Raw genomic sequence first — 16,617 nt, forward strand, 5'->3', positions numbered from 1 at the left:
TTCTCTCAGCTTGCTCTCTCCATGTCCCTTCCTTCCCTCCCACATGCTCCTAGCTGCCTTTTCCAATTAAACCAGCCACAGCTCCCAGCTGCCCCTCCTCATCAAATCCCAGTCCCTCATCCCTCTCACATCCAAGCCCTTTGCCCAACAAATCCCGCTCTCTACAACTCAAAGGCAACTCCTTTCCCCTGTCCCCTCGTGTTTACCCCATCCATCATCAATGTCTTCTCCCTCTCACCTATAGTCCTTTCCGTCATTAAGCACTGGAAAGCTGAACGCTGGATTCGGGAGTCTTCCTTAGGACTACCAGCAACAGGGAAAGAGGGGCTAGGGGAGGAGGTGCCGGTGGGAGCGCAGGAATGGCAACCCCTCCCTGCTCAGCCCCAGCCCTAGTCACAGGGCTTTGATTCCCACTGCTCTATGTCCTATACCACACTGAGCTTTTCTATGGGAAAGAAAGAGGTTTGAGCAAGCTCACTGAAGATAAAACCAATGCAGATTTTATTTGGTATTAAAGATACACACACATACCAAAACCACTTTTACTGAGCACATGCTATCCCTTTTTTACAAACATTAATATATTTGGCCAAATCAGAATAGAAGGCAGAGGTAAAAACAAAACATGGCGGGCATCCTCTACCCAGAGGTCATTTCCCCTACCCGAATTGGAGTTCCTGTCCCAAAGCACTGAAGTGACAAATGACTTCAGAGAAACATCTTCGAGAGTATTTGAACATAGGCAAAAACCCACCACATCCTAACCCTGGGTTCAAAAGAACATGCACTGTTTTGACCAAAGTTTCCCAAAGAGACTTAAACCTTAAGCCCAAGACGAAAAGTTTCAGCCTACATACAGTTGGAGTTTGGGAAAGTTGGACAATTGGAAACAGGGTGACAAATTTGGAAGCGCCAGGGAAAGACCCAATTCCTATTTACCAGCACCAAGAAGTGGCACTGCAGGTGCTGTAGGTCAGCAGCAGAGCTTAATGCCTCAGTGCTGGAAGCAAGAATTTCCCGGAACCCAATACTCAGATACGCTCTAAGTACTAAAATGTTAATCAGCTTCCAGCCGTTCGCCCGGCACGGAGAATGCCAAAGGTACGCCTCAGCAGCAAGGAACAGGTCCCTCAGTCACTGAAAACCACCACCTTAACAAGTCTGGATTGAACATTCATCTCTAAATCGCAGTCAAGAGAAGGACAATCCAGCCCCTGGCCCCTCACTCACGCACACGTAGCCAGCGAGGCGTTGAAAACTTCTAGTAGTGCAAGATTTGCTTTGACAATCTTGTTTTTCCCATATCCTTCTCCACGGCGGTAGGTGTCATGTCAAGTTAAACAGGAATGGCAAAATAACATCTGAGACAGTCCCAGTGCTGCATGGATCGCAGGGTGATTCTGAGAAGCGGCATGCACCGTACTTACTGTCCCTGTACTCCAGACACCAGAGTCCCAGTGGCAACTCTTCGTGTTCAAGAAAGGAACAGAACGTGCTGTCAGGCCCGCTGGCACTCACACTCTTTCGGGAGCTCAGTTCTTCACTGAAATGTTGTTTAATTGCATTACCATAATAAACCCAGAAATTCTGCACTGTTTTTTTATCATCGGGCTTACTGAAAGTGGCGATATTAAGAACTTAATGTAGAAACTCAGGACTTTTCTTGATGCACAGACTGATGGGGCAGAGGGGAAACTAAAATGACCGGTGCAATACTGAAGTTGTTAAGTAAGTAACTTCATGACCTTTTAACACTTCTCAGAGGATACTGCAACTGGGAGAGAGAGCTACCAAACTATTTCTATTGCACCTGAAGTATGTGAGTACCTACCGTGGGTACCTACACGGGCTCCATCAGTAACGTTCCAGGGAGTGCAAGTGACGCAGGGGCTAAGCATTTCTTGACCCTGGAGTTTAAGCATTTCTCACAAGTATGTTGCTACAGTTGTCTCACCAAAAGCAACAATTTAAATACAGATAAAATGTTGTAAGGGAGCAATTAACAATTCTGGAGTGGAAATATCACAGCCTTTTATGTACAATTATGGTACTCGTTTCTACCCCCTTTAAGGCAAACACATGATGACCAGAAGTTAAGTAAAAACAGATGATAGAAATAAGTCTTGTGAGCATTTGTCAGTTTTGTTCCCATTTCCCACTCTGACTTTTTAATGTAAGTTGTTAATAAGCTGTTAATTCATTATATGTAATGTAGCACAAGTAGGTATTTTTCCCAAATCTCAGTCTGAACTACTAAAACTCCATGGCTCAGTCCTGCTCTCTGATTCTAAGCCTGCCAAGTTCAGCTCGGCTATAAAATGTGTTTATTGTTCCCTTGCTTATCATGCCATCCTCTGCTCTGAAAGATGCAGTTACGGTTCGGTTTTCTGCATCATTCAGTAGAACTGGGACTTCAGTTCAAAATCTCCGTTGAGCCCAGTAACAGTAAAAAAGCTGGTGACCGAGCCATAAACGTCCAGCTGCTCTCAAAATGTGGTTTAAGCACGGATGTCCTGCTTTGAGCAGGTTCTACTTACTTCCAAAGACCTCTGCCAGTGAAACTCCATGCTGGTCATCCTAATCAGACCTGTTTCTGTCTTTTCAGGTGAGTACCAACAATGTCATTTGAGAGTACATTTTTTTTTCTTCAAGGTATGGGTTACAAGGCCAGCAAAGATACGCTGTAAGCATCCCACACCATCAAAACACCTTAAAGAGAAAAATGGGATGCATTCCTTGGTGAACCTTAGTTGTCCTCCTTAAGACAGGGTAGTTTCAGAAAGCCTTCTAGGGACTGAAGCACGCAACATCAGTCATTAAGCAACTGTCATCCAGTCTGTGATGCTCTTGTACGTCCTGCTCAAAGATCCCGCTAGGCTACTCACTCCTTTTTCAGTTTTGGATATTCCCTGTAGATTGTTTTAGAGTCTTCTAATGAACTCAGGCGACCTGAATGCAACCCAGGAATTGCACTTGCTGTATTTTGTTCACTTTGCCAAACAGAGCCCTTTTCACAGTATGCAAAAAACCCTACAAGAACAGCTTGGGGTGAGAAAAAAATTGAATTAATCACTACTAAAGAGCAATTGTGTTACTGACCAACTTCCTTTGAGAGAAGTAAGTCTTGAAACACAAAATGCATCTATGTCAAACATAGAAACTGCTTCAGAAAATACCGAATAATTTGCAGTTAGTGGATTTCTTCCCAGCTATAAGCATCAAGTTAAGCTAGATGGCAACACTTCTTTCTTCATCATGATGAACCGGTGTAAGTGAAACTAAGTGTGGATTTCTAAGAACTTCTTATGAAAGACATTTACCACCTGAAACAGCAAGAAGAGATTCCCTGTCGAGGTGAAGCAAATGCTTAATAGCCGTGCCGTACAAATCTGTGACTGCAACTTGCTAAAAACAAATCAACAAGATATACTGGATTTTAATCTCCCATCCGACGTAAGAAAATAAGTACTGTATCGTCTTTTGGCATGCAAGAAAATCTTATTTTCTTCCCAAACCTGCCAATACAAGCCAGGCTGAGTGTGTTCTCAGAAAAGCTTTCTAAATTAGGTAACCCAACACAGGTTATCAAGGCATTAACACAGGTATTGTCCATCTATATAAATACCATTATTAAACACCACTAGAACACCCAGAGACAAATTTTGCTCTCATGGTGCCTGTGAGAGAATACAGAAACATCCCTTAGATAAGATGAAAGGTTGTTCTAGAACAAAACAATTTTTACTTCAAGCCCAAGCCAAAGGATGCAGAATTTTATGAAGCATGCTACCGTGAAATGGATAGATTTACTCAAAAAAATTTTTATGACTACATTTTCCTGTCAGATAATGAAAGAAACCTGCTTCTTCTGCCAATAGCCAGGAGCGTCAAGGAAGAAAAAGAGCTAAAATAAATGAAGGTTCATCCTAACTCACCAACATGTTTTACAGCACAATATTCAGAGCACAAAAACCTACAATGCAATTCAAATGTCTCCTCCAAGATAACGTAACATCTTTGAACTGCCTTTATTTCCAGCACTGTATATAAACATAGCTTTCTTCCTGATCCTGGATTATCCTCAATTCAAAGTTCATGTTCTCAGTTTGTATTTGAGGACTGCTTGTAAACATCCCTATAACCCTGTATACTCTTGTGGGGCCGTTTAAACGCTGCCAGGCTGTAATGGACTCAAAAGCAGCCTCTAAGAAGTTACAATACAGCGTCCCTAAATTACAACTGAACCTTCTATCCCCAAATTAAGAAACAAAGACAAAAAGGTGCTCACACATACACACACATGCACACCGTTCTCATACAAGTTGCAGGATGCCTACAGGAAAATGTAATTTTAAAATCCAAAAAGAAACGTAAGTTTTTCTTTTTTTTTTTTTTTTTTAATACAAGCTTTTATTGGGGAATTTCACGATTGATTTGTCTTAGCCTCATTAGGAAACGTTTGCTTTTGTCCAGGAGTTGTCAGCTGAGAGGATGTTATTGTTCGGAAGGGATGTGACCAGGAGGACCTTGTGCACGGCACAATGTGCCAGCCCGGAAGGGAGGGAAGACAAGCGATTCTCTCATCTGGTTGAGAAAACAAAATGGAAATATAGGGTGTTTGCCTTCCAGTTACAGTCACCTCTACACGTGTCCCCAAGAAACATGTTAGTCACCTGTATCTGAGTATTGCCACCTAACTGTATCAATATATTAAAAAAAAAAAATAATCCTACTTTAAAAAGAATTCTAGATTTCTTTAGAAAAGCAAAGATTCCTGCCACAATCATCTTTCAAACACGTAAGCAGACGAATGCTTACCCCCTCCGCACGACCGCTTAGCCGCTGCTCTGAACGACGGATGGAGGTGGACACGGTTCCCCTTCCCTCGGCCAGTGACCCCCTCCCCAGAGCATCGGCAACCCGTACGGGCAGAGCCCAGCCTCGCAGGCCCCCGGCCGGCGGCAGGAGAGCCGAGTCCTCCCCCGCGGCAGGCACCCTCCTGGCCGTCCAGGCCTGCACCGGCCTCTGCAGCGAACTTCACAGAAGCCCCTTGTACGTGTTTCAGTAGCGATACGACAGGGCCGAGCGTGCTTCAGCGCTCGGGAAAGGCGATGCTCTCACAGCAACACCTCTCGAGCCCTCCAGTTCCTTGCTGAGAGTCTCCACTTGGAGGATTTTTCAGTTTCGGTGCAGTTTTTTTGAAGAACACGCGTGCGTTGCACGTGGTTGTGGTTTCACGTTAAAAAGGCTCCGAGACTGATGCCGTCCCCAGAGGACACCTCTTACCAAACCCTTCTCTTAAATAAACCATCCCCGGTGTCCTCTCCACACACCCCAGCGCGGGATGGCCGCGGTCCCCAGGGGAAACACAACCCCACCGAAGCCAACGGCGGGAAGGGGGGCTCTCGACCCTGCTGCGTTGCCTGTACCTGAGGCGAGGCGGGTTTGCTCCCGCCGGGGCTGCCCTCCGCGGGAGCGCCCGGCCCGTGAGGCGAGCGGCTGCCGCCATGCCAGCTGTGCATTCCCGCGCTCGGCTCTGCCCGACGGCGCCCGTCCTCCCGCCAGGGCAGGGGCAGAGGCGGAGCCCGGCGCCCGCCCGCCCTGGGGCCCGTCCCAGGCGCAGCTCCCCGCCCGGCCCCGCACCGCCTCCGCCGGTCCCGGCCCTCAGCCGGCGGCGGGCTCTCCCCGCCGGCCGCGGGGCCGGGGCGCTACCGGGCGTCGCCGCCGCTGAGGGGGTAGGCGAGGAGGCTCATGGCCTCGCCGCAGGCGGCCTCCACCTGCCGCACCTGCTGGCGGCTGAGGCGCTCCCGCCAGGCGCGGATGGCCTCCCGCGCGTCGCGGGCGGAGATGAGGAAGGGCCGGTCGGAGGAGTAGGCGGCGCCGCGGGTCATGTTGAGCACGAAGGCCTCCAGGGCGGGCGGCACCGGCAGCCCGGCGAAGCGCAGCAGGCGGCGCAGCTGGGCGCGGGGCTCCCGCACCAGGTCCTCGTAGCGCAGCTGCGTGTAGCGGCGGCGCAGCCAGGCCGGGGCGCGGCGGGCCAGGAGGAGGTCGCGGAGCCAGGCCTGGCAGATCACCTCCAGGGCGCCGCCGAGGAAGAACTCGGCGCGGTGCTGCGGCTGCGGCGCCCGCCCGCCGCCCAGCAGGCCGGGCGGCAGCAGGAGCTGCTGCTGCTGCTGCTGGCGGGGCGGCCCCCGCGGCTCGGCGCGGTGGCGGCTGCGCAGCACCTGGATGCTCTCCCGCAGCAGCGCCTGCCGGGCCTTCAGGCGGGAGTTGTGGACGGCGCGGGGGTCGCGGAAGAGCTGCACCACCCGCAGGTTGAGGCCGGGCTCCCGCAGCAGCGGCAGCAGGGCGCCCAGCTCCAGCAGCCGCACGTCCTTGATGACCACCACCGGGTACTTGCGGCACTCGGCCTCCAGCTCCCGCAGCGCCCGCGGCGGGCACGTCTCCTCGCAGGCGGCGCCGTCGACGAGGCCGATCTCCCGGCGGGGCCGCGGGGCGGCGGGGCACAGCGGCGGCGAGCAGATCACCTTGTTGGTGCGCCAGCCGAAGATGCCGGCCGTGGTGAGGTTGGCGGCGGCGGGCGGGGCGGGGGCCAGCGGGTCGCGGGGGCCGGGCGGGGCGGCGTAGAGGCGCAGGACGGAGAAGTCGCATCGGAAGAGGGCGCGCAGCATGTCGCGGAGGGCGCCCTGCAGGCTCAGCGCGTCGCCCGGGTAGAGGGCCTGCCACAGGTGCCACATGGGCTCGTAGAGGTAGAAGACGTCGGGGTGCTGGTTGAAGAGCTCCCCCAGGAAGGAGGAGCCCGTGCGCCAGGTGGCGTGCAGGTAGATGTGCCGCTTCCCCGCCGCCGCGCTGCCGTTACCCGCCGCCCCGGCCGTGCCGCCGCCGGCGCCCTCCTCCTCCTCCTCCTCCTCGTCCAGCGGCGGCTGCCGCTGCTCCCAGCCCCACTCGCTCAGCGCCTCCTCCAGGCTGGGGCAGCGCCGCAGCAGCGGCTCCTCGTCCTCCCGCCCCCGCCTGGCCCCGTAGTCCAGCGCGTAGGGCACCAGCAGGAGCAGCAGCAGCGTGTACAGCACCAGCACCGCGGCGAAGCGGCGGTGCTCGCCCCGCCACCGCCGGCGGCCCTTCATCGCGGGGCGGGGGGGGCGGCTCCGGACCGCCGGGGCTCCGCCGACCGTCTGCCTGCCGCAGGCCGGCTCTTCGCGAAGAGGCAAAGTTAGCGGCGGCGGGGGGTGTGGGCTGCGGGCGGCCCGCCCCGCCGGGGAGCACGCCCACGGGCACGCCGGCCAGGCTCGGGGCCGCCGGCCCCGCCGCCGCCTCCTTCTCCTCCTCCTCCTCCTCCTCCTCCTTCTTCTCCTTCTTCTCCTCCTCCTCCTCCTCGCAGCGCGACGCGGAAGCGCCTGCACCTGCCCCCGCCGCCGCCTGAGGAGCCGCCGCCGGCGGGGCGCGGGCTGCTGCTGCTCCCGCTGCGCGGGGCTCCGGGCTGCCCGGCCTCCCCCCTCCCTGCCCCCGGGCAGGGCCGGAGGGGCGGGCTCGGCACCTCGGGAACCACCCCCGCCCGGGAAAGGGCGCACCGCGAAGGAGGTGCGTTAGCCAGGACAGGTACCGAGCAGCTGCGGCTGACCTGAGGAGGAGCGTTTGGTCCCGTTACCTACTAGGTCTCCAGAGAAAGAACACGCTACAGTAACGCAAAAAGGTGCAAATGTATCTTTAGGGTGGATGACAGCTATTAAAATCTGCAGCGGATTTCAGAAATACTGCAGTTCGGCGCTGTAGAGAACTGCGGGATTTCTCAGCCATGCTTTTGTCTACGTGTGTATGCTGAAGGGATACAGACATCTCGATCGTGACTCATTGCTCCAGTTTATGCATCTCAAAGTTTTATGTCTGTCTGAGCTGGTCACCCTTTGCAGTTGGTAGGAAGAAACGGGCACCCACAGAGGGACATTCAACCTGTCTTGGCTGTCTGATAGCCTTCTGATAACCCTTCTCTGTAGTTAATAAAACTACAGTGGGAGCATAATGTTACCAGCTGAGACTTAGACTTCTAGTGGTTTTAGACATCTAAGATTAGCTTAAATAAATCTCCTGTGGGATGGAGAGTCAACAAGGGGTTGACTTCAGGTGTTTAAATTCGAATATATAGTCTCAAAATCTCCAGCCCAGCCTCTGCCTGACCTTGAAAGACGCTCACGGAAAGAGATGGACCACGATCCCGTGTTCCTGATTAAGGCATCCACCTGGCAGGAAAGCGATGTCCCTGTCCTGCTGACTGTGTAGTGGGGGCTGCTGACTGTCCTAACCTCTAGGCAATGGATGGCATCCTCTGTAAAACACTACTAATATTTAAGCATGGTGTGCAGAGTGAAATTCAGCAAGGATAACACAATTGTCACCCTCGGTGTGTGATGCTTTGACTCCCAGAATAGTCTATGCAGTATGCCTTACCTGTGGTAAGGCACATGACACAACCTTAGTCAATGATATCACATACAACAGGGTGCAGAAATGACCCACTAGTTACACAGGTTCCAAGAATGCTCCTGCTGTAGTATAGATACATAGATACAGAGTCTGCGGCTGCTGCACATCGTCTGAATATCTAGCTATTAAAGAATAATCTTATTTTGAATTTATCGGGCAAAATACACGAGGAGCGCAAAGCAACACGAGAGAAAAAGTGTGCTTCTCTTCTGTCCAGGTGGCGAGCCAGCAGTCTGCCTGCTAACACTTTACTTGACCTCTGTTAAGTAAGTGTTAAAGACTGGGCTTCCTGCAGTTTATGGTGTGCTGAGTGAGTAGATGGTGCCAAACAAGACTTGTAGGCTCCTGAGCAGAAGAATGTAGAAATGATGGCATTGGAAAGGAAATTCTGCCCCAGCATACATTTCACTGCTTATATTCGTCATGGCTTTGGGCTTTTTAAACAGCAAGATACAGCAGTGTGAGTTTCAGCTCCGACTCTGTAAAGGCCAGGATTTTATCCACACCCTCAAGCAACTAAAGGAGGACAACAGAATAAAAACACACTTGCCAAAATGAGGTCACAGCCTTACCAAAAAACCTTCCCCTATCCAAAGAACATGCATATCTAGTATTTTGAGAGGTATCTCCAGTGCAGTTGACTTCTGTGGCATCATGCAAAATAGTAATTTTGGAAGATCTGCCAAGGTGGGATCCGGAGAAGTGCAGATGAGGATGGATAACTCTGAGCTGCCAGGGTTTCCCCTTTGTAAGACAAAATACTGAGATGGCAGTAGCATCAGCACCATTGCTGACAAAGGAGCCACAGTGTAATACGTGTTACCTTAAACTAATTTTGTATTGGTTTCTATGACACATACTTGTCTAAAACTAAAATCAAGGTCCTAAAACTGCCTAACTGAAGTAAAACTGTCTTGAGAGGAATGAAACATCTCACAGAGTAAGACAGCCTGCCAGACAAGTGAGAAACCGTAGAAATAAAACTACGTACATGTTACACTGATTTTTTTTCAGACAATGGAGCTACGAACTTCTGTGGCAACTGTTCTGGAAAAAGTAAAAGATGCAAATCACTTTACCACAGGCTACATCTTTACTAAGGTAAAAACATAGTCAGTTGCTAAAAGATTATCAAACCAAAAAAGAATCACAGTAAATGTTTTGTTCTGCACCTTCACATTGGTTCCTCTGCTGAAAGAGGATTAGCCAGTAAGTGTTTACTTCGCCTGTTTTGGGTTAGGGCTTTTTTGGCGTGGGGAGATTGCAGCAAAGCCAGTATTCATTCTGCCACCCAGCAGGTGCCTGAGCTAGGCTTGAAATCACCGAGCTCCAGCCTTCCTGAGGGGTCATGTGAAGTACCCAGTTTCAGCGTTGGGAAGGGGATTGCTGGTCCGAATAGAGGTGGGAAGAGATCGGCTTTCGCTTTTCTCGCTTTTCTCGCTTTTCAGTTCTGTATTAATTTGTTCTCTCTTCAGCACAGATAAGGGTGATGATTTTCCCCCATTTACGCTTTTTCTATGAACCATAAGGACACCATTTACATATACAGATGATCTTCTGCACCTCCTTCTGAGAGCAGGACAGTTCAGAACCCGAGAGAGGCAGCCAGGTTCTTCTTCATTGATCTGCGAAGCAGGCTGCCCATTTGGCATCCAGCTCCTGCCATTTCTTCATGATAATTCTGTGCTTTATCTTATTTTATAAAGGGGGAAAAAAAAGAATATAGGCATAACATGTTCTGCATAGTTTAGTATAGCAATATTTCCTTTCTAGTTTCCAAGCTTGTCACTGAAAGTACTGGCTGTTTTTAATCTAACATAACATTGGCTTCCTGTGTATTATCTCTCTAACTTAATTTTTGCTCTTCCATCTCCCACGGTACTTCTACTGACAAGAGAGACAGCAAATGCGGGAACACTGCGTTTCAGCCTCAGAATCATTTTTATCTTCTCAGCCGGGGTTTCAAAATAGAAATAGTTGCCTCTATATCTAGCCACCTTTCAGCTCTCGCATGCTCTTGTCATTTTCAAAGAGCTCTTTGTGATTAAAAATAGCTTGATTAGCTGATAAAATTAAATATGCTTGGCACAGGGAGCACCGCCCTCAAACATCCTGGCTGTTAATGAGTGCTCTGCTTGCACATGCTGTCACTCACAGGCCTCAGCCAAAAGGAAGTCCGTGGTTAATGGCAGCTTAAAAAGCTTCAAGAAGCTGACAAACTAGGACAATATTTTTGTTTTTGAAGTTGCTTTGTCATCAGATGTTTCAACATGTCATCCCACATGTTTCACATATGAGACCAGTCTTAGCAGCTCACATTTCAGAAGGGACATGTTGCGAATAGCAGGATGGAGAAGCTGGTCCACGCGAGGTGGCTGGCACAGAAGGGATTTTTCGCAGTGGAGTTTCCCTCAAAGCGGAACAGAGATTGAGGGCCTGAAAAAGGTCAAAAATATCACAGAAGTTTTAAGATACTCAGTAGACATTTAGAGGATATGAAGAAAGTGGAAATTTGGACAAAAGGAGAGGAGATTTCTAACTCAGGGGCTGGTGAGCAGCTGGGTGGAAGGGACTTCAGATGCAAAGCCACATGCAGAAGGTGGTCTTCCGCTCTCTGCACGTACCTCTGAGGTTACTCTTCAGTACCTGCAAGAAAGACGAGGAGATGGGGCAGGAAAACTGGTGCTCACGACTGTCTTGGCCTGTGTACTCCTTCTGCTAGTTAAACTGGAACAAGTTCAGACCTCTGAGTTTGTGGGCTGATTTGAGAGAAGGCAGGTGTACAGCTTCAGCTTTTGGTTAATATAATCAAGTAGTCACCGTGCGAGTCATGCCACCCAATGGTTCTCTGCAAAAGAGTGAGGGCAGCGGCAAGGTACGAGACCCCTCAGTGCCCCTCCAGACTGAGGGGAGCTGGCGGTTGAGAGCGGGGACCGTGTGGAGTTGGAAGGGAGGAGGCATATTCCTCACTCCTCTCTCCCAAATTTCTCCAGTTACTCCTAACTGAGAACTGGTAAAGTTAACTGTAAAGTTAGGCGCTGCTGCTCTCCGCTGCCTGATGTAAGAGCTGGGGCACAGAGCTGGGAGCTGGGAAAGCGTTCTGAGGAAGTGAAAACCAGCACCGCAGCCTGCTTTTGGGCTAAGCGATGCTTGATAGCACAGTCCAGCATCCCTGAACCGGTTGCAACAGCCTGACGGGTACCCAGTTAGGGGAGCTCTTCTGCGCCCGAGAGAAGAGCTACATTTCATTTCCACTTCTGATTTTTAAAGATGCACCTATTACTAATAAGTGTCAGAGTGGGGATTGTCTGTGGTCTTAGCTGGCTTCTCTGGTTTTCCAAGATGTGGCTTTTCCAAGAATGTGAGATCCGGCTATTGAAATGGTGAAAAAAAAGAGAATTGAAAGCAGGGGTTTTTATAAATTTAAATCATGGTCCCTTTTATGTCATCAGTGATCTTGTGAGCGCCTCTAACTTCCTCTAAGAAAAGAAGATAGTGCCCGCATTGAAGGTGATAGAAAATGCTACCAGGAAATGCAACAAGAAAATGCAGGAGGTGGAAGGCAGAGCAAAGCAAGTGTATGAATTTGTTGAGGCTCAAGAGGAAGTTCCGAAAGAAAAATCTATTGTTACTTATAACAGTGGAAATTCAGATAAATCGGTAACAATGAAAGACGAAAACATCTATTCCGCGATCCAACTCAATGCTAATGTAATCTGAGTATTTCTAAGTTATGCCAAGGATTACTCCAATCTGAAGTCTTTAAGCCTTTCCCCTGCAGAGTGTGCTCTGTTATCCCATTAACAGTGAGACAGTCATCTCACAACCCAGAAACTGGCTTACGCTACACGCATAGCCAGCACCACCGGCAAGCCTCCTGCTGCCTGCCGATTTACAGTAGCTCCAAAGAAAAATTATTCCAATGGTAATGTGTTTGGGGTCTCACAGCTTCGACTACAAGAAGTGCCTCAACACTAAAATGCATGGGAAATAATTGTTTTTAATGGTAGAAACCATGAATCCTTTTCCGTTTTCTCTCATTGTCACAGACTTACTATTGCTGAATTAGAGATGATGATTAAGAATAACAGCAAGCTTTCGCAACTCAACAAGTTAAGCCGTTGTGTCGGTACAATTAGGGAACTAAATCTTTTACAGTTCAGTCAAGCAAAGAAATGAACTAGAAAGTTTGAGACCTATTTTTGACCAGGGTTTTTTTTTCCCCAACCCCCCCCCCCCCCAACAGCCATTGTAACAAAATACTTAGAGCTCTCCCGTGCCTTCATAAGGCAACATTTTCATGCACAGAATATAATTTTTGGACCGAGAATCTATCTGCCTTTTTATTCATTTCAGTCTTATGCTCAAATCCATACTGGCATGTGCAAATGAAAATGCTGAGGGCTCAATCATTGCACCTACTTTATAAATTTGTCCCATAAAGTTTTCTAAAGATCATTTTGTAAATTCAGAATTTCAGATGGAAATGATTTCCAGGAGACATTACCGTGCCTGTATGGGAGAAAGACAAATGCCAGAATGTATAATTCACTTGAAATTTATTCTTGTATATGCTTGTGCCAGATGATCTAACTTTTGAGGATAATGTTAGTGGGCAAAAAGGTAGTGATTCTGGGAAACTCCTGGGTTCATGGAACCTCTGGGAACCAGTTTAGCTCTCTGGCTGTCATTACTGGTTATGAATGAGGAAGTCTTCCCTGGGTTTGTCATGCTGTTAATTGGGGTTTCCCAACTTGAATGGTAGTCAGCAGTCCATCATTTCTTTTTTCAGCTGGCTAATGAGTGCAACAGATTTAAAAATTGGTGGTAGTCTCTTGCTTTGGGCCTTCACTACAAGCTTTACAAAACCTGGCCAAAGGGATCACAGCATAACTATGCAGCTGCAGCACACCATTTATTTAGTGATGCATCCATATGCTTAAAACACTATATGAAAACCATTTTGGTTTGACTGTGACCTTTATCAACAAAGAACTTGCACACTGGCTAACCACACTTCCTCAGGCTCTGCAGGACAACCCTGCTTAAGTTTCCAGTGCCACCATTTCATTTCGTGGCTCCTGAACAGAGGTCTTTGTGAGCACAGGCAAGTCCAGCCAAAGCTGAGCCCAACTGAGCTGATCATAAGCTGCTAGATATCAGCTAGTTTTAAAAGGAAATCTTCATGGTTAAGGTTTAAAATAAACTTTGACTACATATAGTTTATTATACTAAAAACTGGAAGCGATAAGCCGTGTTATTTGTTTGTGAGGACAACGGAAGATTTCCTGGTAGGACCCCCACGCCTGCCCACATGTGTGCAGACTCATGCATGTCTGAGAATCCCTGTAACAAACACAGACAACTGCATTGACATGCACATCAGCTATCACGGATATTTTACTCTTACTCACTCTATCAAGTTCGTGGTTGTCAGAGGGAAGAGAGATTTGCTTCTTAAAGCTGCAGAACAAGGACAGGGTGTGGCTGTCTTGCAGTCCCAGGACAGGTGTCTGCTACCTGCACATCTCATTGTTGGGACCGAGCTTAGGTGGGAGTAAGAAGCAAACGATGCATTAGTTATCAGAGCCCTGGCAGAAAAAAAAGTGATTAGGGCAAAATGCTGACACAAGTTTTCTGCAAAGGGGGGACTGCTTAAATTTACTCTGGGCAGTTTTTAGTATGCAAATGTTAATTGTCAGGCTCTTTGCTGCTTTAGCTATGTAGACAATTTAATGCAATTTTAGGTTTTATATGACTGTGAAAATTGTCTCACAAAATTGACTAAAGCTTTAGCATGGAGCTCTTCTGCTCTCACAGTAGCTTCACTCTTACAATATCTATTAGAAAAATTAAGAGAAAACCCACAAACCCAACTCATTAAACAAGCAGGTGAACAGAAGAAAACCACACAGTAAGAGGTCATTACAGGATATAGCGGCTGATTTACAAATGAGAGATAACTAATGTTCTAGCTGAACAACAACAACAAAATGTTACATGCAATTGCAGAGCTGCTGTGCAAATTTATTTCAACTGTGCAGCTCAAACAGAAACTATTTAAATGCAGCCTGAAAACTGCAAGCTGATCTCAGCACAGTTTCTGCAATACTCCTCACATTCCCCTCCCAGAAGAAATCCCTGCCCATTCCACCTATTGCCTTCAGACTGACTATAGAAATGTTGTGGGAAAACCTGATCTCTGCACCTCCTGGAGTTATCCTCTGTCCAGGCAGGCTTGCCGCATCATTTGTTAGCTGCTGGACTTGATTGTACGGAGAAGAGCATGTAGGCATTACTGGTGGTAGGACTGAACGGGTCAAATCAGGCTGCCCCAGCTTGCTGGCCATGACGTTCATCAGCCAAGGTTGGAGTGTGTATTTGAACTCCCTACGCCTCTGCTCTGCTTACAGGAAACTTTATATTGTAGTTTCCTTTGCTGTATTTTTTGTTGTTGTTGTTGTTGGTTGGTTTTTCTTTTGTCCTTCCTTCACTGTCCTCAGTCCTCTTACCTATGGTCTTTTTTTGTTTATCCTCTTGCTGGATGGTCCGGTCACCCAGCCTCCAGGAAAGAGCATTGACCCACCTGAGGCTGAAGCAGCTGCCCAGGCAGGAGCTACAGAGAGCTGTTCACATTTGTTTTGGTACTGGGGTGAAATGGAAGGAAGCCCCTATTTTACATCTTGTTTTGACAAATTGCCATACTTTGTGGTTTTACTGTTCGGGGATTTTTTTTTGTGATTTCCCCTTCAGCCTGCTGTTGGGAAACACCCCCTGAAAACACTGCCAGGCTACTGGTAAAACAGGCAGAAAATTTTACTAAATTTTCAAATATTTTAAGTATTTTAAATTGTTGCCACAGCTGCCTCCATCTGAGTTCTGATGAAGGTAAGTTACTTCAAGCAAGGTAACTCTGATCGGGACCTTTCCTGACTGATGGCTCCGGGCTGGGCTGAAATGGGGTCCTGGGCCATGGGAGGGCGGAGGGAGCCTGGTGGGGCTGAGCAGGGACAGTGGGTGACCTCAGGGGCTCGGGACTTTGTAACTGACAATTTTCTGCGCTCTTGGCTTCCATTTCTGCCAAGTGTCACTTTGAGGGATGTGCTGGACACCCACCTACATCTGAGCTGATTCACTGCTGCAAGGACCGGGCTCTCCCACCTGTACTCACTAATAATTGCTAAAAGAATAGAAACATACTAGTGAGTTATTGTCTGTATATCCCCAGAGTAAGCATAACACAAACATGGCAAGGGTATATCTTCTCTGAGTCTCCTTGATGCACACACAGCTGTTTTGCAAAGGGGGTGGGGTGTCCTCTTGAGTATTGGGACTCAGTCAAGTAACTTCTTCACCATGAAGAGTCACGCCTGCTTCCAAACTGAGCAAAACCAGGTAGCTAAACAGCCCCTTTACATTTCAGCTATTTTGAGATTTTATCTATTTGGTCTTGATGATAGGGCTTCCAAATGGGTTTCACCCAAGCTCACAGTCTACAGAATGACTTGAAATAAAGGCGTTTCTTAGCAGTGGTATCACCTCGCCTCTTGAGTAACTCTGCCATAGCAGACTTTCAATTGATGAACACTAAGGACCTTCTTTGAGGCTCTGGTTTGTGTCATCTCCTGAGAGACACCTCCTGAATACACAGACCCACTCAAGAGTACATGGCCCTCTTCCAGCTGTCCCGGGCCCTGGCGTCCTGACTTACAGAGAGTCATCAAGGTTATCAGTCAATCCAGCCATGCCTGGTACTTTGGGAAACGCTTTAATCTCAGTTCCCTCATTCTTGATCCATTTTGTTTGTTGCTCTTCTTATAAAACTCTTTTTTTTCCTAATTTACAGCATGAACTGCCTCCATGCAAGAGTATCTTGGGCTTTGATGTACCACACCTTATGGTACTGACAAAAAGGTTTCATAGGGAAATCTAAATCAGTGCTTTTCACAGTAGTTTGGCTTTACTGACTTCAAGGGTTCAGATGATGCCTAGGGATTGCTTGGGGATTGCTCATTGACATCCCTCTTCCTCTGGGGAAGCCTGACGGTTATTTGGCAAGGAAGTCAAATAGATCAGTTTGCTTAAATGTTTTGTCTGGGATCTAAGATGCCCTGTGTCTATTTACTTGGTTAATTTATC

General features: G+C 48.5%; 1 protein-coding gene across 1 annotated transcript; it reads right to left on the bottom strand.

Annotated features, from left to right (window-relative positions):
• Window positions 1-484: 484 nt before the first annotated feature.
• On the bottom strand, window positions 485-7,343 carry CHST7 (carbohydrate sulfotransferase 7). Its single transcript, XM_075523328.1, has one exon. It carries the CDS (start codon window positions 7,122-7,124, stop codon window positions 5,709-5,711), a length of 1,416 nt encoding a protein of 471 aa, XP_075379443.1. The 5' UTR covers window positions 7,125-7,343; the 3' UTR covers window positions 485-5,708.
• Window positions 7,344-16,617: the final 9,274 nt, after the last annotated feature.

This window comes from Mycteria americana, chromosome 1 (assembly GCF_035582795.1).
Source record: "Mycteria americana isolate JAX WOST 10 ecotype Jacksonville Zoo and Gardens chromosome 1, USCA_MyAme_1.0, whole genome shotgun sequence".
NCBI classification, from domain to species: domain Eukaryota; kingdom Metazoa; phylum Chordata; class Aves; order Ciconiiformes; family Ciconiidae; genus Mycteria; species Mycteria americana.